General features: G+C 34.5%; 1 protein-coding gene across 3 annotated transcripts in view; it reads right to left on the reverse strand.

The window, feature by feature from the left end:
- Window positions 1-24,653, reverse strand: part of CCDC102B (coiled-coil domain containing 102B) — a 338,340-nt gene that overhangs the window by 136,290 nt on the left and 177,397 nt on the right. For 2 of the 3 annotated variants that reach the window (XM_030810285.1, XM_003264327.4), the window contains one exon: window positions 22,207-22,416. In XM_030810285.1, the coding sequence (XP_030666145.1) occupies window positions 22,207-22,416 (210 nt within the window). Of the gene's footprint in view, window positions 1-8,530; window positions 8,665-22,206; window positions 22,417-24,653 lie in introns of those variants that run through there. The other variant, XM_030810286.1, reaches the window with a different exon arrangement.

The following is a 24,653-nucleotide window of genomic DNA, read 5'->3' on the forward strand; positions in this document are numbered from 1 at the left end:
CAGCATGGGTAAAAACATATAAGAAATATAAAAACGATATTTATCTTGGGTATTACCATGTTAGAGCCTGGATTCCTACTAGAGATTACAAATGTGGTCAATATAACAAAATCCCATTTCTATTGTTTCCCTTCTGAGTATATATTCAGAGTATATGTATATATACTCATGCACATATATATACTCATGCACATAGTGAATAACTTAGTTTCATTATCACTTTAAATATTTTGTGTTGGTAACTAGTAGTTGGGAAAATTATTTAATATTATGACATTAATAAATAATAAATATAATATGTATCATAGAATACATCTTTCCAAAATAGATATAACGGAAAAGACTATAAAATGTATTGGGGAGTAGTTTCCTTCAACACAGATACAGAAAAAACCTCCACATATTCCACTTGTAGTCTTAACAACACATGTGCACATGGATGTGATAATGTATATTCCCTTCTTTCCCTTTTATATACAATACATATTTGATAGCTAAAAACTGAATGCAACTTGCTATCCTAACAATGAATAATAAAATAAGATATCAATTCCCTGGTTTTTCTTAAAAGGAAGTTTATTTTCTATTTAATAAACTATTTTTCTTTAAGAATTACTGCTGGTGAAGATTATATTTGCTATTAATTTTAGAACTGCTATGAATCCAATGCATTGTAAATGGAATTCAAATTTTCTTAAATGAAAAGGACTATTTGTTGACATAGTTGAAAACCCCAAGCGTGTCTTAATCCAAACAATGCTTAATCCAGAAGCTCATCATGTCTTCTGTTCAGGTTGCTTGACATGTTCCCTCTCTATCTTTCTAATTTAATTCCAAGTGGTAGTCAGATCTTTAACAGCTCCAAATCTATACTTTTGCAGGTTTAATTTTAAGAGACAAGAAAAGGTATCTCTCTGAAAAGACTAACCATAATTACATTTAATTGTCTCTGATGTAGTTGCTTGGCCATACTAGTATATGTGGTCACTAAATGTCTGGATTAGTCAAACATGAATCACTCACCTGGAGGTAGACATAGAATCAACCATAACCATAGGATGTGACTCAAAATTTGGGGACGGAGTTAATTCTAGAGAAAAAAAATCAGTGAATGTTAAAGTGGAAGTCAGGGAATAGATAGTAGGGGCCCTAAAACAAAAAATCATCCAAGATTTATAAGATGAAATGGGTGCTGACTCTCAAAAGTATTTAATTTTGTAAGTTTTGCCTTTATAAAGTTGAGATTTATATGTAAGTTTTAGGTTTAATACCTTCTGATATCAGATGAACAGATCATTATTCCAATAGAAACTTAAGAATTTTCTAATTGTCTTTACCCTCTTGGATTAACAAATATTTGGTGTATTACATTGGCATACTCACCTGATGCATATGTGGCTGTGCATGTTTGCATGTGTGAAGAGAGAGTAAACTATATCATATATACATATATATGTATGTGTGCATTATTTTGGTGTACATATGGCAAATAAAATTGTTTGGTATATTATGTATCACATTGTCCTTTTTCTTAAAAATGATGTTTATTTCCAGGTTATAGCCAATAAAAATTTTTTATGTTGCTATGGTGAATTGAAAAATACTGATTATGATGTAAAATATTACGACTAAAAAGAGACATAGAAAGAACAAAACATAGCGATTCTTAGTAAATAAATAATAAACAAGTAATTTTCAGATGATGCTAAAAGAAAGCATCCGAAATAATTATTTGATATTGGGGATTGATGACTGGGGATTGACATGCAGGTTTTTAAATTAAAGAAACTAAGTTATTTCATTAGATACACCAAAAATAACCAGAATTGATGGACGTAGTGATTAATGCAAGATAGAAGGATACTTTAATCCCAGTGCAAGTAAATTTGGACAGGCAGAAACAACAGGATGTAAGGTAAAGCTACTAGAAAAGGTCATAACATGACAATTCCCTTAGCTACACTAGCTAAGTGTAACGGAGGAAGAGTTAGCAGCTTAATTTCAGAGATCGCAAGACTCCTTTCTTTGCATCTTCCCCGCAGTTTCCACAGTACGTGTAGCTGTGCTGAGCACATACAAGCTCATCAGCCATCATCAGATCCTTCCTGGAAATTCTATGACCAACCCAGGGTACTGTGGCGCTGTCGACACAGACTGGGGAGCCCCAGAACTTCATTGACCTTCCAAGCATCTCTCCCTCCAAACCACTGCTCTCCCTTCACCCCAAGACACTTAAATTGTCTCCAAAAAGAAAAAAAAATACTGGTTTTCAAGAAATTCCGTTTTCTCAGAAAGATACAAACGTTAACTAAACAAAGGAGCACAAAGCTATGAACAATGGGAGGTTGAAACACACTTCTCTACCTGAAGTCCTGATTCCAGGCAAAATCGTTATTTCAAAATCCCTGTGATTGTGTCATCCCCTTGCTTCCTACTGATTTCCTGCCGGGGCCTGCACCTCTGTGCTCCCCGGCTCACTCTGCTCACATTGGCATTTGCTCCTCTCTCCAGCCACACAGGGCTCCTGCCTGGACCTTGGGCCCTCTGCAAACCATGGGAGGCCCCTTGCCCTGATTCAGTCTATCCAGGTACCGATTTCTTTTCATCCTTCTGACTTCAATCTGAGTCATCATTTCCCAGGAGAAAGCCATGCAACGAATGTACTAATTTGTAACATTGAACAGAGTCACCTTAAGAGACTTTTTGTTGATGATTTGATTGACTTTTGTCTTCTCCACTTGACTGTAAGCCTCATGAGGACAACTGTCACATTGTGTATCTTGCCAACCTTATATCCCCCATCTACCCTGTGTGTGCCTGAAACACATCTCAGCATCTTTTTCAGCTTCCTTCTAGTTTTCCCTCATGTAGCACAAAACCTCCACATTTCCCTGACTTCCCGGAAGCTAGAGCTGCGGATTAGATTTAGATGCTGGAAAAAAGAGATCTGGATTTGGAACTGATTAAAGCAGGAAAAGAGGCAACAAGGAGACGCAGAGCTAGCAGGCCCAGTTCTGTGGGAAACTTTCTCACCCTCAGCTAGGGTTGAGCGATCATGGAGCGAGCCGATGGGACAGTGGCATCCTGAGCCCTGCATCTTCTGGTACTTCCCAGAGGTGCCCATTCTTTAGTTAGGCACATGCTCTGGTAGTCTACTGGATGTTAGGTCAGCATGCCCAATGAGGAGCTGGCTCCCCTAGTCCTTCCAAATCATCAAATTCCTTCTATTACATATGTAATAGCATAGATAGATAGATGCATGTGTGTGTGTGTGTGTATATATATACATATATATATAGTTATCTACAACCAAACTAACTGATCTAATATTAAGAAAATGTTTGTTGACTAAATGAACAAACAAATGAAGGAATAGATGCTAACTGAATTTACATGAATTTTTTTATACCTACAATAGAAAGATGTGATAACTTGCACCTTTTATAAAAATATGTCTTAATATCTTTTGTCTCTGTTATTTACATATTTCAAAACCACGTGAACTAAACAAGGAGAGGGACTGCAACATTTGCAAACTCACTCTGCCTATATGTCATAGAAAAAAACTGAAAACCACTTTACCTCAGTTTGGAAAAAAATCTTCATTCGTACTTTACAATTAAAACTAAAAACTGACTGAAATTGATTTTTTCCTTACAATGGGTTATATGCTAATAAGCAAAAAGTGGATAAGACACATCTTATCAGAAATAATGAGAGTGGCATTCCTCATATGGTATTAGGTGGATGCAAAAATGGCAAAAACCTCAATGACTTTTGCACCAACCCAATCCAAGTTAGGCTAACAAATAGTCACTCAAATAAAAGGAGTAGAAAACATTACGACTAAAATAATTATTGAATAAAGGGCAAATCTGGATTTCAAAAATATTGTAAATTCAAATTTTCTTTTTTTCTATATTGTATATACAGCCAAAGGACAAAGTATTCATTATGAAATGCTTATTAATATGGGTAAAAAGCATCTCAACTACATTCACCCAAATTGTGCCAAATAAACCATATATTTAGAAAAAAAATGAATTCATTCTATCTGGCATAAGGCAAGGTAGGATAATTAACTTTAACTAGCTTAAGGTAGAATTATTTTTGTAATACATGCCCAGCCAGTTAATCATGTGTCCATATGCTACCGCTCCTCACACCTGCCTCACCTTGGCGGGGAAGACTTCTCACATATCGCTGCTCCTTGCACATGCTGTCAAGGCCAACGCCACTAAACAGCCACCAACCTGCCTCCAGCACAGAGCTTCAAGCATCAGTGCAGCAGATGGGAAAATACACTTTATTTGTGATATCTATTTAAATGTAACTAGAAGATATATAAAATAGCCTTGAAAACACATCACTTGAGATTACCGATAACAAAAGATATTTATCTCAATCGCTGCCCTCATTAACGTTTCTCTCCCTCTCTTTCTGTCTGTCTCTCTCTTTCTCTCTCTCTCTCTCCAATAGTGTCCAAATCAAAAACACAGTAAATCCTCACCTAACCTCATCCATAGGTTCTTGGAAACTGTGATTTTATGTGAAACAATGTATAACAAACCAATTTTACCACTGGCTAATGGATATAAATGAAAGTTGAGTTCCTATGGCTTGTTTCTGGTCACAAAAACATCACGAAATTTAAAAATTAAAATCCGCAAATGCTTCTAATATTAAACACTGAAATAAGTGTGAGCTATACACACATTTAAGAAAGACTCATAAAAACAAGACAATTATTTATCCAATTTCTGGTGAATCGGTGAGGTCAGAGATTTGGCGGTGGTGTGATAAATAAACGAATACATACTTCCAAACCGAAGATTGTCAAGGGCACCTCCAGCCTCCATGCAATCCGAAAACAAGCACATACAAGGTGAGTTTGCTGAGCACTTTTGTATTGCATGGTGTCTTTTAATGCATCCGCAGGATGATTGCATGCTTTATAAATTTTTATTTTACAATAATATGTATTCATTCCTTTTTCAACCTGTTTATTCCAGTTCAGGGTCACAGGTGGCTTGAGTCTATCCCAGCAGCTCAGGGTACCAAGTGGGAACCCACCTGGACAAGACACCATCCCATTGCAGGGCCACTCACACACCCACAGTCACGCAGCCTAGGACCATTTACACATGCCAATTCACCTAGCAGATGCGTCTTTGGGATGTAGGAGGAAACAGGAGTTACTGGAGAAAACCCGTGCAGACATGGGGAGAGTCTCAAACTCGACATAGTGACTCCAGCAGGGAACAGATTTTGTTTCTCTTACTGTTATGATGAAAGACATTATTTGAGGACATACTGTAACCTAAAATATTTTGCATATTGCAAAGGTTATTATAATGTATTATGAGAAAATTGGTGGTGATGTCATTTTCCAAATACAGTGCACATAAAAATTACCTATGTTTTAAAATATATGTGCTCCTGGGTCCCAAGTTACATGCCTAGTAATTCCAAAGTTTTACTTCAGAAAGCACCCTATCTGGCAGAGATAGGACCATGATCCAACTTTTAAAAACACTGCTGCAGGAGATAAGAACATCTAATGAAATTGCACTGTCTCTGTATGTAAATTTATTCATATATTGGAAATACATGGATGAATGTGTTTTCAGAGTAATAGAATAGGAACTGCCTGTGAAGTATGAAAGTGATTTAAAATTACACTTTCTTTTTTTTTTTTTTTTTTTTTTTTTTTGAGACGGAGTCTCGCTCTGTCTCCCAGGCTGGAGTGCAGTGGCGCCATCTCGGCTCACTGCAAGCTCCGCCTCCCGGGTTCACGCCATTCTCCTGCCTCAGCCTGCGGAGTAGCTGGGACTACAGACACCCGCCACCGCGCCTGGCTAATTTTTTATATTTTTAGTAGAGACGGGGTTTCACAGTGGTCTCGATCTCCTGACCTCGTGATCTGCCCGCCTCGGCCTCCCAAAGTGCTGGGATTACAGGTGTGAGCCACCACGCCTGGCCTAAAATTACACTAGCTTTATTGACTTCCTGTTAAATTACACTTTCTTTAGCTTTATTGACTTCCTGTTTGGTTAGTTTTTTTTTTTTCCTTTTGAGACCGAGTGTCACTCTGTTGCCCAGGCTGGAGTGCAGTAGCGCCAGCTCGGCTCACTGCAACCTCTGTCTCCCTGGTTGAAGTGATTTTCCTGCCTCAGCCTCCCAGGTAGCTGGGATTACAGGCGTACAGGCATGTGCCACGACACCCGGCTAATTTGTGTGTTTTTAGTAGAGACAGGGTTTCACCATGTTGACCAGGCTGGTGTGGAACTCCTGACCTCAAGTGATCTGCCCACCTCGGCCTCCCAAAGTGCTGGGATTATAGGCTTGAGCCACCACGCCTGGCTGGTTTGTCTTAAAGTAGGACCACACACACACACACACACACACACACACACACACACACTAACCATGCAATGGAAAATTAAATAAAAAAGTTCATCAAAAAGCAAAGAGATGATTCTTTTTAGTAACTGATGTATGGATGCTTTCTCTCCTTTATTTTTCTGTAATTTAGAGAGAATTAGAAAGGCTGCCAAATGCTGTGGGAATTTAAATGCCATTAAATTAAGCATAATCAAATGACGGGGAAACAGAAAGTGATGGCCAGTCACAGAGAAATAAGAAATGAAAAATATCTCAATTATGTCAACAACCATATCAAATTCAACTGTGTGAATTAAAAAGAAATAAATCCAGCAACTAGAAAGCATACAATAAGCTACATCAGAAGCCAATAGCCATTTTAGTGAAAATACACTGAAATTCCAAGGAAATATTGTGTTGTATACACGAACCCAAATTTGTGACATTTATTTAAACTCCATAGCTAAATTTTGAAAAACGTGATGAGATCATGGACTTTTGGAGTAAAGGGGATCTCAACTATTTATTCCAAACTCTGCATTTAGAAATTATGAAACTGAAGTGTATTACAAAGAGTATTACTTGGCCAAAATCACTCAAATAATAAGCATGAACCTAGGATAAGGGCTTCATTCTTTTTCTTTTCCTTTCCAGCCTCTGGTCCCATTTCTCTTATAAGTTGGACCACACATTTATTAGTTGCCTCTTAACAACCAATACAATGACTTAAAAATGTATGTACTATCCTCACTTTAAAGACAGTCATCATATAAATAACTATACTCAATGCAAATATATAGGCTAGATTCCAAGTTTCTAAGTTTTAGTTTGGGTCAGGTTCTAACTCGTTAAAACAGATTTCTGGGCCCCACAACAAAAGTTTCTGATTTAGATGGCCTAGGATGGGGCCTGATAATTTGCATTTGCTAATGTTGCTGGTTTTAGATACTACATTAAAGTTTCTGATTCAGATGGCCTGGGATGGGGCCTGATAATTTGCATTTGCTAATGTTGCTCCTTTAGATAACTACATTTTGAGAACCACTGGGCTGGACTGTTAGTGTGCGAGTAAAAAGCATTAAACAGTTTGAATGTTTTAATGTATGTTTTTCTTTATATCTAACTGACTAAAACAGTACTTACAGAGTAGTGTTTTACTGATTATCAAAATACATCAAAAAAGTGTTATTTTTAATAGAATCAGGAGGCTGTGGCTCTTTTCTAACCCAGGACTGAAACTATATAGACCTTACTAACTTTAGAAAATTATCTTCTCTCCAGGATCAAATCTCAAAATTTACCTTAATCAAGTAACTAGATGATATCAACAAGTCAGACAAATGCACCGTTTTGAGCATGAAAAATAACAAATGTAGTGATTTGGGTTTTCTTGAGTTCAATAACAGCTTTTACAAAACCAAAATGGTATTGGTTAAATTCATATACTAAGTAAACGTATGCTGACATTTTGGTTCCTGGAGCTAATTTTTTTTTACTTTTATTTTTGTTTTCATGTTCAGGGGTACATGTAGGTAAATTCACATCATGGGGGTTTGCTGTACAAATTATTTCATCACCCAGGTATTAAGCCTAGTACTCATTAGGTATTTTTTCTGATCTCCATCCTCCCACCCACCACCCTCCTGTAGAACCCAGTGTCTTTTGTTCTTCCATATGTGTCCATGTGTTCTCATCATTTAACACCCACTTGAGAGAACATGCTTTATTTGGTTTTCTGTTCCTGCGTTACCTGGCTAAAGACAATAGCCTCCACACTATTCATGTGCTTGCAGAGTATATAATCCCATTCTTTTTTGTGGCTGCATAGTATTCCATGATGTGTATGTACCATATTTTCTTTATCCAGTTTACTGTTGATGGGCATTTAGGTTGACTCCATGTCTTTGCTACTGGGAATAGTGCTGCAATGAACAGAAGTATGCATGTGTCTTTATGACAAAATGATTTATATTCCTTTGGGTATGTACCTGGTAATGGGACTGCTGGGTTGAATGGCAGTTCTGTTTTTCAGTCTTTGAGGAATCACCGCACTCCTTTCCACAACAGTTGAACTCATTTACACTCCCACCAACAGTGTATAAGCATTCCTTTTATTTCACAACTTCACCATCATCTGTTTTCATTTCTTTTCTTTTTTTCACTTTTTAGTAACAGCCATTCCCAGGGCTAATTTTTTATTTTTCATCTTCAAACTTTGAAGCCTTAAGCCATTGGTTCTTATGGCACAGCTTTCATCCTGGCTGAGAAAGAATGTAATGCCTAAAGAAGAAAGAATTCAGAGGAAGTCAAACACAGCACTGAAAACAATATAATGTGAATAAACAGCCAATTGTTGACTTCATGAGTTGCTTTTTAAATTAGAATTCTAGAACTAAGAATTAACTATTTCTACAGTAGAACTAGTCTTGTTTTCCTTAGAGGTAAAAGGCAACTTACTTTCTCAGGAGCTAAATGTGCTGTGTCCTCAGCCTATACCCTGCCCACATCTGTGACACTAGAAACTCCTCCTGGCCCAGGGAGTTCTCATATTTTCTGTGATCGATTATTAAAACCTTGCAACTTTAGAGGGGGTTGGTGATATAAAATAACATCATTCTGCTATGCCTTAAAATGTCTTCTTACCATGATGAAATAGACCTCACAAAATATTTAATTCTAGTGTACATCTGCCAATTCTGCTGTACTATCTAAACATCCTAAAAAGAGTTGCTCTCCATTTTCATACCTAATTGATTTTTGTTGATCTATCCAATTCCCCCTCTTATTTATTTATTTATACTTGCCCAGGCTGGAGTGCAGTGGTGTGATCTCAGCTCACTGCAATCTCCACGTCCCAGATTGAAAGGATTCTCATGCCTCAGCCTCTGAAGTAGCTAGGATTTCAGGCATGTACCACTGTGCTCAGTGAATTTTTATATTTTTAGGAGAGACAGTGTTCCGCCGTGTTGGCCAGGCTGGTCAAATGATTTGACTGGGCCTCAAATGATCCTCCTCTTCGTCCTCCCAAAGTGCTGGGATTACGGGTGTGAGCCACCATTCCCAGTCTAATTCCCTATCTCTTTTATAAACCATTTCATAAAAGGTCATCTATTTGCCAGCATTCCCCCACCAAAGGATTTTTATCTTGTATTTCTGTAATTCTGTCTTATTTAAAATTAGAATAAAATACAAACAAAAATTACATTCCAAATATGAAGCAGCAGAAGAAGCTATTAAGGTCCAGATGCATTTTTTAATCTCATGAAATCTAATTTTACTCCCTATGTGTGATATGATCCTGCTGCATTTTCAGTCTGTCATTGTGATAACCACCTTAATTAGTTTCTCAAAATCATATGCACATAGCCAGCCAGTCTTTCAACTTCTCACAGTTGATTCCAAACTAAATTTATTAACCTCAAAAAACTATACTTCTCAAAAATATTATATTTCGTATATTCAATATCAGAGTTTTTTCATCCCTGGTCTATTCCTATTTTTTAAAAAGTAATTGATGATGACATCTCTTTACTGATCATTTGAGATGCTTCCACATCTAACACATACTTAAGTGCATGCTTTTACTTTGTGAATGAAAATGTGAAAATACTTATTGGTAAAATCTGATTTTGTAACAGCCAGTCTTTTTTTTTTTATTTTTTATTATTATACTTTAGGTTTTAGGGTACATGTGCACAATGTGCAGGTTTGTTACATATGTATCCATGTGCCATGTGCCATGTTGTTTTGCTGCACCCATTAACTCGTCATTTAGCATTAGGTATATCTCCTAATGTGTAACAGCCAGTCTTTATTGGTAATCGTGTATGAAAATTCACAGTGAATATAGAACTTTCTTTAACATAGGTTGTTTGGGGAGGGGAGGGATGTATTGACAAAAATAACTGTTTTGAAATAAAAATAGTAGACTAGGTCGTTATTTTTTTCCTTTTAATTTACACAAACAGATACCACGATGCATTCCTACCTACAACTAATTGCCTTAATTTTTCTTTTGTTCTTCTTTCCTTTACTCTTCTTTCTTTGCTTTTTTTTCTTCCTCCCTTCCTTCTTGTTTTCCTTTTTTTCCCTGTCTTCTTTCCTGCCTTCCTTCTGTGTTTCATCTGTCATTCTTTTTTTTTTTTTTTTTTTTTTTTTTTTTTTTTTTTTTTTTTACCATGCCAAACTATGTCTTTGGAATCACATAGGTGGAGTAAACACAATTTGTTAAAACTAATCACTGTGGATAGTCTAGTATAAGAAAGCTAAATTACCAATCATTACCTTATGTTTAGTGACAACAAACCAAAGAAGGTATATAAAAATTTGATCTGGATCAGTACACGAAGAGCCACTTAAACACAATTAAAACTTTGGATAATAATAATATACATTCATACACTCATATAAATCTGTAAATTTAAATAAAACCTAACATGTAAGTAACCAATATATATGTATACACATGTATATTATCCAATGCTAAATTTTATCACTTACTACAGTATTCTTAATAAATCCATTAATATTATTTAAGTTTGAAGACCAAAATCAATATCACACTGATTTTTTATAGTAATAAGTTGTGATTACTCTGATACTGAATGCTATGTTTTTAAGAAGTCCAATAGAGGAAAATGTATTTAAAAATGTCATTTAACATTTAGGTTAAAATCATTTTTTTAATCGTGAAAGTAAGCAGAATGCATACAGTTGCTTTAATAATATTGGCCTAGATTTCCCAAGATCAATAATGGGTGTGACGAGATGTCAGCAAAAATGGCAAGGTAGGCAGCTTCAAGTGTCCATCTCGCCACAGAAACATTGAAAAACTCAAGGAAAAACAGCACAATCCACTTTGTCAGAACTCTGGAAAGCAGTCAAAGGTTCATGGAACCAAGCAATCGCTGAGTCAATAAAAGACAACTTAAATATGGCAGGAAAGCTTTGTGGTGTTTTTATTGTTCTTTAACATCTAGCATTACCCTGACCCCAAGCCAGACATGACAGCACAAGAAAGGAAAACTACACACCAATATCCTTTATGAATGTAGATGTAACTATCCTATATGCAATACTGGAAAAGGGAATCCAACAGAATATTAAGAAAAATTTACACTATGAGCGAATGGGGTTTAATGTAGAACGAAAGAGTAGTTCAACATAATAAAATCAGTCATATAAAACACCACATTAACAAAATGAAGGAAAAATCATATCATCTCAGTTGATGCAGAAAAGCATATGATAAAATGCAATACTAGATCAGGGAGAAAAAAAATAATAAATTAGAAAAAAGTTGAAAATTTTTCTCAACATAGTAAATGGTATATGAAACACCTGCAGCTAACCTAATAATCAATGATAAAAGTTTAAAAGTCTTCCCCCTAAGATGAGCCCCAATACAAGGGTGCCTCCTTCCATTACTGCTGTTTAACGTTCTACTAGCAGTTTTAGCAAGAGGACTTCAGCAAGAAAAAGAAGTAAAAGACATGCACATTGCAAAGGACAAAATAAAACACATATAAGATAACATGATCTTATATATAGAAAACTCCAACAAATCTAGAAAAAGAAATTTACTACAGCTAATATACAACTTCAGCAAAGATGCAGGAAACAAAATGAACACACGAAAATTAATTGTGCTTCCATATATGAGCAACAATCTAAAAAGGAAATTAAGAAAATAAATCCCATTTTAAGTACACTTGAAAGAATAAAATACACAGGAATAAATTCAAGGAGGTTAAAGACTTATCAACTGAAAACTACAATACATTGCTGAAATAAAAAGACACAAATATATGGAAAGATATATGCACAGACAAGAATACATAACATTAAAATGTTAATACTCTGAAAAGCAATCTAAAGATTCAGTGAAGTCCCTGAAAATTCCAATGGCGTTTTTTCTTTTCTTTTTTTTTTTTTTTTGCAAAAATGGAGAAGCTGATTCTCAAATTCATATGGAATTTCAGGAGGCTTTGAATACCCAAAATGAAATAATTGAAAAAGAGGAAAGTTGAAGGACTCGCACTTCCTGATGTCAAAACTTACAGCAATCAAAACAGTATAGCACTGGCATAAACATTCACACCAAAATAATAGAATTGACACCAAAATAGTTGAGAAATAAACCATACCTATATGGATAACGGATTTTTGATGAGTATGCCAAGACAATTCAGTGGCAGAAAAAAATAGTCTCTTCAAAAAATGTTGCAGTTACAACTGGATATTCACATGGAAAATGATGAATATGGATCTCTTTCTTACACCATATACAAAAATTAACTCAAAATAGATTAATGGTATAAATATGACAGGTAAAAGTATAAAAGTATCAGAAATAAACATAGGGGAAAATCTTGGGTTTAACAATGGGTTTTTAGATATGATAACAGAAGCATAAACGACAAAAAAAAAATAGAATTTGTCAAAATGTAAAACTGCATGTATCAAAAGAAAGCGAAAACATGACAAAATGTTTGCATTTCATACATATGAGTAGAGTATCCAGAATATATAAAGAATTCTTACAATTTTCCAACAAAAATACAACTCAATTTAAAATTACTCAAAGAGTTTGAGCACACATAACTGCTAAGAAGATATACAAATGGCGAATAACACATGAAAATATCTTCAACATTATTAGTCATTGGGAAAATGCAAAGGAAAATCACAATGAGAAACCAAACCCACTGGGATGAGTATAATTCAAAAAAACAACAGCAACAACAACAAAAAAACCCACAAAATAACAAGTGTTGCCAGGGATGTGGAGAAATAAAAACCCTCACTTATTGCTGGTGGAAAGGTAATGGGTTCTGCCATTATGGAATACAATTTGGTGGTTCCTCCAAAAGTTACAGATAGAATTACCATCGACTCAGCAACTCTACACCTAGATATATACCCCAAATAATTGAAAACATGTATTCAAATAATACATGTGCATGCATGATTAGAGCAGCACTGTTCAAAAGAGCTAGAGGCAGAAACGACTCAATATCCACCAGCAGATGTAGAAATGAACAAATACCAGACAGGCCAAAAAGGAATGAAGTACCCAAAAAGGTGTGAAGTAATGATGTATGCTACAATGTGCATGAACCTTGAAAACATTACGAAAAATTTAAAAAGCCAGACATAGGCCGGACACAGTGGCTCACACCTGTAATCCCAGCACTTTGGGAGGCCGAGGAGGGCGGATCACGAGGTCAGGAAATCGAGACCATTCTGGCTAACACGGTGAAACTCCGTCTCTATTAAAAATATAAAAAATTAGCCGGGCGTGGTGGCGGGCGCCTGTAGTCCCAGCTACTCGGGAGGCTGAGGCAGGAGAATGGCGTGAACCCGGGAGGCGGAGCTTGCAGTGAGCCGAGATCACGCCACTGCACTCCAGCCTGGGCGAAGGAGCGAGACTCTGTCTCAAAAAAAAAAAAGCCAGACATAAAAGATTATATATTGTATGATTCCATTTATATGAAAGATCCAGAAATCTACAATGACAGAAAGCAGAAGTGAGGTTGCTAGGAGCTTAGGGAAGGGAGGAATGAGGAGTTACTGCATCATGCTTACAGGGTTTCCTTTTACGGTGATGAAGGTGCTTTGGAATTAAATAGACAGGGTGGTCCCATAACATTGTGAATCTACTAAATGCCACTAAATGTTCACTTTAAAATGGTTAATTTTATGTGATATAATTTCACTTTAATGAAAAAGAGAAGAAAAAAGAATAGTGAATGGCTCAGATCTATTAAAGTTATCTGAGTTTACACTAATCTTATGATTTTAACTCAAACTTGCATTTTAGTTTTAATTTTAAATAATCTTTGTAACCATAGTGTTTTATGTCCTTTTAAATAGTAAGGTAAATAATTATTTATCTCATCATTGCTTTAAATCAAGCTAATATATGTCAACTGATAACCGTGATGTGAACTGCAAAATTATTTTGTAATAATATAGTGGATTATTAGTAGTATGCTAGTTACATCAAACATTAAAAAACATATAATTTCACAGCTGACATTCATAAATGTCACAATTTTTGCTATGATATTTTATTAAATATAAGTGATTTAAATTGTCAAATTTTGCATCTTTGTTTTAATTGGATATGGGTTAACATATCATCTGTTTGATACATATGAAGGAGATTTTAAAGGATAATATGAACTTCCAATAACCTTACATTTGCCTTAATGATAGAATAAAAGGTAAGTATAAGAGTTGAAAACAAATCAGAAAACATGATTAAATTCAAATAGTGATAACAGAAGCATCAATACTTAAACTTATGCATTTAACACACAGTTATGAGGATGTGCTAAACACTATATTTAGTAGGGACTGAGATTTAAAATTCATGATTTTAGCAAAACATAGCAGTGATCGGAATAAGAGAATAGGAAAGTAAAAGGATGTAAAACTTATCCTATCACTAATTTATTCTTAGTAATAACGTTTCATATATACAAAACCTTACCACTTAGCTTTGCTTCAGCAGAGAATCATATAACAGGGAAAAGAATAAATCTCCTATTTTAGAATTAGATTTGTAAAATTCAATTCTGTGTGTGTGTGCATGCATTTGAGAGTAGGCATGAGCAATCATATTACATTAGGGTAAATGTCATACTACTTTTGCAATTTATTGATTGTTTCAAACCAGTAGGGAACTTTCAGTACATGCTTTCTACATGGCATTAAGAAATGGTACTTTAAAACTATGATTCTTTATCTCTGCTAACTTCAGAAATTACTTGGCAAAAGACCATTGTTCCACTCAACCCAATAATCCCACCTATACACTTTAAAATGTACACAAAATCATGGATGTATTTCTACGTTTCATGCAATAACTAAATTATGAATTTACACAGGACCTACACGTAGCTTAGCACTTGCTGCAAGCAGGACATTCTTCAAAATAAATGATTTTCCAATTTAATTACCAAAATATAACACATTTTATATTTTAAAAACTTGAACTTTTCCATATATCAAAATCTCTCCATAATAACATAAATTTTTATTAATAGCTACATTTAAAAATAGAATTTCCAGGGTATTTCAGCTATAGAAGCTATGTAAACAGTTAAAGAAAAACAGGAAATGATCCAATATAATGTTATCTATAATAATTTCTATTTTATAACAGTAAAAACTGTAATTGTGTATTCTTAAATGAATGATTTTATAAATAATAGTAAGATTTGGAAGAAAAACAACATATCATATGAGGAAAATTTAACAAATTGATAGGTTTGCCTGCTAAACCACTGATGAAATAAACTATTTTTGAAGCCAAAGTTACTAAACAAAATAAACACATTGTAATTCCTTGAATATTGACTACTGTCATTAATGCAAATTCATTAGGAATCAACTTTAATGGCCTTTCAACTTTTAGATGAATTCATCAGTTTCCTAAGACACATCATTACTGCCTGGGCACATTGACTTTCTGAAAGCAATCCATTATGTGATCTGAATGAAGGGATTCAGTTGCCAGAATGATTTCAGTAAACAAGCTTCCAAAACACTTTGCCTGAGACATGGGGCTTTTCTCAAAAGAATATGGACCACTTTTTCCAATAACTTTTCATTTTCAAAAGTATTGTTTGCAATAGAGAATACATAGACGGCTTATCAGTGGAAGAACTGAGCTATTATAAAGAAGACTTTGTGTCATATATTGGATAAAGCAAATCAGCATTTACACTATAGATACTATAGATCATACTATTTATACTATAGATCATATAAAAATAATGTCTGGAAACTGCAATTCTACATTTTTGTCACAGAAATATCAAAACTTCTCTTGATAAATATTACACTTGCGTGTTTGTTCTCTCACTGGTTATTATGTCTAATCCTTTTGTAGTGAGCACAAACCCCACTTTTCATTTCCCTGCCTTTCATTTGTCTTACATCTTTTCTCTGCCCTCCTGAAATTTCAAAAATGTGAACAAAGGGAGGAAAGGGAGTGTAAGAGCATAAAAAGGGTTTAGGATCAGGGAGGTATCTAAAGTTCTTTTTTGATTTCTCAAGCCCAGGGGAAGATATTTAACTCCAGAATTACGCTTTTCTGCATGTGAAACTCCCCTCTGTCTATGCCTCTTAATTATGTCAATATTAGATATCCATTCATCCTGACTTCTGGAGCCTAGCTTCCCTCTCTTCATGCATCTATGAAAACTCATTCACCTTTATTTTTTAGTATGATGACTCATGCACACAAATTATTGCTTATCTTAAACTACAAATCCCTAATTCTTTTAAAAAATTTATCCCTTTCATGAATGTTTTCAAGGCCTAGTATGAGAAAAGTGTGCCAGGTTGTGGGGATATATGAATTAACAAATGTAATGCAATCTTTCATTCATCTCCTAGTCACATACAATAGATACTAATCAAATGATCTTACAAACAACTAGACAATTGCAAAAACCACAACAGCTATATGATCTATTCAGGTAGATCAGGAAAGGCTTTTCTAAGAAAGCAAAATCATAGTTAATATCAGAAGAATTACCATGACTTAAGAAAACAAATGAGACCAGAGAGGAACTGCAGCAGGCTTCATGAGAAGGGCTGCCAGAAGCTGCAACAAAAGCAGATCTCTAACAGGCAAACAAGCAATAGGAGAGCACTGGGCTCAGGTGGATGCTGCACTAGTAAGCATGCTGCAGATAGGTACTGGTTAGATGAATATGTTGTCACTATAACTACCAGTTTTGTGTTTCAGAAAAGGTCCTATATATCTATAAAGAGGTTGCTAAATGAAGTGATAGCTCAAACCTCTGACCCATATAATGCTGGGGACTGAGAGGTACTAGGGAATCCATGCTGCTTTTTGATTTCCTATCTCTGCCCAGCTGTGATATTGCCTAAATGTGCACATGCATTTAAGTTACTTGTTTGCTTTACCTACAGGAGCATGAGCTTGATCATCTCAGAGAAACCTGGTAATAAAATAAATTTATATATGAAATGATACTTTTTTCCTCCAGAAAGAAAAACCTATGGAAAAATCCTGTGCTGGAAGAAAGCATGGAGTCATTCAAATGACTAAAAGGTGAAAATGGGTGGAAACGTGTAATCAAAGACAAAAAATAACTCTGGTAGTAGAGTAGAAATGAATTGCAAGTGAGAGATTCGATGCAAGGGTGCAGATAAATTATTAATAATTGCCATAGGCAAAGTGCTTGCTACTCAAAGTGCAGTCTGTGGACCAGCAGAATCAGCATCACCTGGAAGGCTCGTAGAAGTGCACAATCTCAGACCTTATCCTAGACCTACAGAAGCAGATCAGGTTTCAGAATGAAGGAGGTTTATATCTTACATCGACAGTACGAAGTTTTCCATCAACTTCCAGAAAATATTATCTGAGAGGCTATTTCATGACCTGAGGATGATGACAGTGAACTGTTTATGAGAAATGGTGTCTATTCAGTTCAGGGTCAGAGCTTTGGTGGCCACATACCCCCATGAGTTTCAGGAAAAGACTTCCAGCTACTCTCCAATAAATTAAAGGCAAAGAAAATAAAAGACTGGAAAGATAGGGGAACTCTGAGAATTTGCATAAAAATGTAGATCCACAGGATATGTGCAAATGTGGAAAATTGCAATTCCAGTTGAGGGGAAAGACTTTTCTTTGGAGGACAACTATTTCCACATATTTTTTTCCTACTAACCAACCAACAATTATCAGCAGGGAGATGTGCTGTTTTCTTTGGTCACCCTGTACCTAACTTTGTCACATTTTCATTCTTGGCCCCCCTTCTGTCCACGTCAGCCGGAGACCCCTGGGCTACAGCAGGAGGCAACAAGCCATGACCTATGAACCAAATCTGGCTCCAGACCTGTTTGTGTGCCACCCATGAAATATTCTCTATGGTTTCAAAGGCTTATAATTTTTCAAAAGGATATGCCATAGAGACTTATGTGGCTTACTTAAATAGTTTAAAATATTTACCATCTTGATCTTTACAAAAAAGTTTGTCCATCCCCAGACTAGAATAACACTTCCCATGTGTTTGTTGATGTACCCATATATAGACTTATCACACACGCACATCAAGTAACTTATATTGCCAGGGAAAATTGGGAAAGACTTTGCAATTATCAACAAAGATTCCTGGAAGTTGTGTCTAACACATTCCTTGGGTAAGATTTTCTGATTCTATAATGTCCTGCAACGTTGATATCATTAAGCTATTTTACACAAAACCCTGTAATTTATAGATGAGCCATGGCAATACAACTGATTCTTGTCCATAAACGTGTGGGACAACGTTATCTGGTGACAGTGCAATTTACTTCCCCACTCGCATGGAAGAGCCGGTCTTGCATCCATTAAGCACATTCATTTTGGTATGACTGGGTGCCTAGTTGTATGACACTTAGATTCTCCTTTGAACTGGCTGTAATAACTTACTGGTTTCTTCATTAACTAATGGGATAAATAGAATAGTTGATATGTGTTCTTTTTATGTTCCTATAAAGTTATGAGCTTACCGACTTTTACTTTTTAAATATGTTAACTTATTTATGTTATATAGATATGCTATTTTACTAATATATGTTATAAAACATGGAGATTCAAAAAGCAAGAGCTTTTTGAACACAGTGTGACATGTATACACCATTTGCGATGCCACTATAATTTTTAACACACTTAAATGTTTTAGCTATCTTGATCTTGTGAAAGAAAACTAAGAAAAAATTCTGACAAATAGCTCAAATTATTGAATTCACATTTTCTGAGTCTATTGAAGACGTTTTTTAAAAAACTTTAAGTCATATCAGTTAGTCCAATAAGGACAGGTGGATTTTTTTAATGTTGGATGGAAATGTACATTCTAATGATCAAGCATCACTAACATAATTTGCTGTTGTCTGTGAAATCAGACTTTCAAATGAGCTGCATTTCTCTTCCTTAAAGCATACTCTTGGATTTACTTATGTTTTTACAAATCTAGGTCTTAAACATCTTTGCCATCATTTATAATGCAGACTTCATGCTGAGAAGACCACTCGATACTGCCACTGAAGTTTTGTTGTCTGGTGTCGTTTTGTCAATTATGCTGATGCCACGGGACCATGGAACAGTGCCACTATTTCCAAGAGCAACAGCAAATCGAAAGATCTTCATGCAATGGTTGTTCTAGAAAAGTCTATTACATTGGTTTATGCTTTAAATATAGTTACTACCAGAGTAGTAATTTTCCAGTCTATCCTATAAAAGTTCAAGTGTATTATTGCATTTTTTAAGTTGTAAAAGAATGATGTACACATATCCTTAAACATAGTATATAAAAGCAACTACTCAGTGGGGATTTACGTGATGAGATTACTCAAGTAAAGAAAATTATTTGTCTTTGAATTAATAGTGCGATTTAAAACTGGAAGTCGTTTTCTTTAAAAATGCATTCCCAATACCATTAAAATAAAAAAACAAATGTAAAACCATGTGAAAAGTCCTACCTTTTTGAATTAATAGGGACTTATAAAAATTTTATTGAACAATAAGAATATTAAAACCTAACATATTTTTTACAATTTATGTGGGGGTTCTTGATGAGTAGCAGATAGCTTTATGTCTGCCACAAACCTTTGGTAAATGTGATGTAAATGCAAATGTCATGTAGTAAGAGATCTTATATTTCTTTTAGAGACTAATAATCATGCAGTGTTTGCACTAGTGTCCCTTACATGCTAGCACCTTTTTTCACTGCCTCACTTATGTATGGAACTTCTGCACATATATAGACATGGTACTCATACATGGTATATATATACATATATATACACACATAGCACCATGGTATTCATCTATGGTACTTATATACATATAAATTAATTCTTATTGAAATAATGTTAAAACTACAGTATGGTTTTGTGTTATGATAAAATCTACATTATTCCCTAAACCTTGGCATGTTCTGTACACAGCTCTGATTCATTTGACATTTGAGGACATCATAATCTTGACATTTTGAGCTTCTGGGGAAGTTCCTGTTGCACTAAGAATTTTGGCTTGCTACCGTTCCAAAATAAGTGATTATTTTAGTTCCAGCAGATAGTCTGAATTTGTAATGAAGAGGGTAAAAATCACCAACACCACCCCCACCATCAAAATGATATTACTTAAAAAATCCTACAGTCTTCTAAGTGATCAGCATACCCACTGACTTAGACCTTCGAGGATCCTCCCAGTTTCCAAGTTCTGCTTAGTCCTGGCCCAAATAACTACATTGTCAAAGAGACCAGGTCTGGACTCGGTGTGCCCTGATGACAGGTTACACCAATGAGAGCTCCAAACATGTCCTGAAAGACATACTTTATATTATCACATTTTGATACAACTAGAAAGGTGCCAAAATTAAATATAATCAATTGCTTCTTAATCTGTGTCCCTTTCCACTTTGTTCTTAGCAATCATTATAATGTTTTATTTATAAAAATGTGTGTGTTTGACACCCTATATAGACTCTAAGCCCATGCTGGGTGGGGATAACGATTCATTAATTAATATTCTCATTACCTGCCTACAGAACAGTGACTGACACAGAGAAGAATACGAATAAATGTTTGTGTTGTTTAAATAAATCGAATAAAAAGTATTTCTATAATCAAACCGCAGTCCATAATTGAGATAATTCTGTACTTTTTAGAGCAGAGATCTCCAAAATAAGATGTCTACAGATTTATCAGTATACATATGTCAGAATCAAATACATTATTATAGTTTATGAATCAATATAATAGCAAATTATGGTCACGGACTATAACATTTAACTTTAGATATTTGCATTGCTAGGTCATGAAACACTAATACAATTTAACCTTGCATTTGCAATAAATCCCTAGATTCATGAAAGAATGACAAAACAATATGGAATTCAATTTTTCTGGCCATTTAGCTTTTAGAGCTTATATGAGTATGAATGACTTATGTATCTCAAAACTATGAACTTATCAAATTCACCTTTTAAAACTGTTAAAGAAATTGAGTGAGAAATAGAATTGTGCATTAAGATGCTATATATAATTGAAAAATAGAAACAAGGTAAATATAATTTGCAGCATATTGACACGAACCCACATTAAAACTGTAAGACTGCCATTAAAAGCACATTTAAAAATCTGTAAACTATCAAAAAAATGTCCATCTATAGCATAAACTGTATCTACTGGCTTGGGGATAAAACACATCCAAAATTAAATTTCCCAAATTCCAATTCTGAATGTTATCCTGGTTTTAAGATTTATACTATAGGCTGGAAAAATTATTTGAAAAATTATGCATTTAATTAGCTCAAAAATAATCGTTCTGAAACTGACAAAAAAGAACCAGAAAACAGTGAGTTTCAGCTAAATTTAAACGTTTATGCAGATACTTACCATAGCTACCAGCAAATGCTTATCGTATAGTTGCTTGAATTAATGAAAAAATCTTTATTGGAAATAAGATCAATAGCTTAGAAAATACTGAGACAAAGCTTTAATAAGAAACAAAAAACCAGAAAGGTCTATTTCTTACTTCATTTTTCTTCTTCCTTTTGGAAATCCTGAAACTGTCTGAAGATTTGTCATATTTTAACATTTGACACACTTTGTTTCAGATGTATGAACAACATTATTTTACATCCTAGTGAGCAAAAGAGCAAGGAGTATCAGGTATTAGCTAGCACAAAAGGAAATATCCAAATGTGGAGGTCTGTACGAGTGAAGACAGACTCTGAGTAGGCATCAGAGTGAGATTAGACAGTGAGAATTTGCTCCAAGGAGCACCCATACCTGGTTTTTTTCTTGCAGATCAATTTGTGACATCTTGAAATCAGAACTTTGAGAGTTTGCACTTAATCTATTTTTCTTATCCAAGAGCTCTTCCATTTCTTTCACCTGGATCTTCAGCCTTCTATTTTCTCTCTCCAGTCCCTGCTTTTCTGTTTCAAGTATTTCCCTCTTGTCCCACTCCAAGGTATTTTCAGCTTGCAATCTCTCTAGCTACACACAGAAAACACAAAGAAGCAGCAAGCACCATTTGCAATTGCCAAAAGATAATGCCACCCACAAACAGACTCCCATTAAGAAAAGTTCATGCATATGTCCACTGATATAATTTTAAAAAGAAAATTCTATTTGTTTGAAAACATGAGAAAAATACAAAAGTCCTAAGATCAGGCCAAACCGTAGATAAATATACTTTTCTTCTTGGTTCATGTAACTATCTCTACAGCCATATTTACCATATTTTTCAAATATATGTGTCAAGTGAAAAACTGCTGCTCTTGAGAACATTAATCTCCACTCTCAACTGATGAACATTCTCAGTGGAGAAGATACAATACCATTTCGTGGGCAATTTTGATTGGATATATTTCATTTATTCATTCACTCAATTATCTAGGGAATAGATAGATGCTATATGGATCTATCTATCTATCTATCTATCTATCTATCTATCTATCTATCTATCTATGCAACATTTGCAGTTGCCAAAAGGTAATGCAAAAAGTAATTTAAATTTATATTGAAAATAGATATGTAATTTATAATTTTATATTTTAAAATTTTACATTAAAATATTTTCAACATAACATTATATAAAATTCAAACAATACCACAAATAAAATTGTATTGGGACACAGCCGTGCTCATTCTTCACACTTTGCCTATAACTGCCTTCACACACAATGGCTAGGTTAAGCTGTTGAGAGAGAGACCATATAGGTAGTAAAGCCCCAAATAGTTACTCTGTGGTCTTTTACACTGAAGTGTTGTCAGCCTCTGCCCTCTTCCCACGGTTCTCAACCAAGGCTGCATGGTATATCAACATGAGGAGATTTTTATAACCATCAATGACCAGAAGTCTACTCTAGAAATTCTGATTTATGATAAATTTAATATCTCCTTTGGTTTTTATTATTTTATGTTTTTATGTTTTAAAGAGGCAATATCAAATGTATTTATTTTCTGCAGTTTTATTACATCTAAGTGCTCATTATTATGAGATGCAATTATATTCGTCTGCTATGATTTTTTGGTGGACATCGTAAGTAGAAGTGAATAGTAGCTTTTTTGGCTCTAAATTATAGTCCTGAGCTGTGCATTCTAATGTGACTTCACCATTTATTCTCTGGATAAGCTTAGTCAGGTAACTTCATCTACCACAATGTAGACAATTGATCTAATCTGACAAGGTTTGTGAGAAGTGAAATTAATCTAAGTAATTAGAAAGCACTTTGTCTAGCAATGTAAAACTTAAAGGAGAAACACTGTGGCAATATAAATTTTTTAAATGTATGTTTCTCTCATATATTTGGGCATATGGATATTGAGACATCAATGTAATTTATTGCATAAATCTATACAGCAGAGTAACTCTTTACAGTAGAAAATCTATTAGACTCTTATCCTGGTTCCACCACTTACTCATTGTCTAATTCTGGACAAGACATTTATTATCTTATTAAGTTTTCTTACTAGTAAAATTAGTATGATAGCATACATATAATACCATAAATACAATAGCACAAATACCATACTTGTGGTATTGTAGGGACAGAAGAGCGTCAACTACTCAAAATTCCTTGTAAACTATTTAGGATGATTAGAGTATGAGGCTTTTAAAAATATCTCAAAAGGATAAAAATTCTAAATTGTTTTTACATTGTTAATTATAATGGCTTGATTGCAACATACTTTATAATTATTATACTGTTATAAAATCTGTTGCTATGACATGTTAAATTCTAAAAGCCCATCAACTTAGTCAACATTTAGAAAAATGTTACATTTCAACAATATCCTTTATAATATCATAATAAATTAAGATATAAAAGCCTAAAAACTGCTTTTTCATATACATATAATTGTACCATTATTGTAGAAAATGTTCTGTTCCCAAATCTAAGAGATGTTCTGGCTTCCAAAATGTAGGAAACCAAAATTACATTCTTGGCACTAGACCTCATTTACCATTTATATATAATAAACTAAAGGTCAAATTTTAGATGATGTAGTTTGACATTTGGGATGCTTGTTTGGGAATATGAGGTGAAAATATTATATCACAATTTAATTTAGTACATGACATTACTTTCATTGTTGTTAAGATTAATACTTAAAGTTTCTATCATTGCCTCACTTATCAGAATAAAAATAATGAAGTTGCCACAAGAAGGCAGCAACTTAGTAATGAAAAATTATTATAAGGAGAGCAAATGTATTTTTGGGCAAGG

Source organism: Nomascus leucogenys, chromosome 4 (assembly GCF_006542625.1).
Source record: "Nomascus leucogenys isolate Asia chromosome 4, Asia_NLE_v1, whole genome shotgun sequence".
NCBI lineage: Eukaryota > Metazoa > Chordata > Mammalia > Primates > Hylobatidae > Nomascus > Nomascus leucogenys.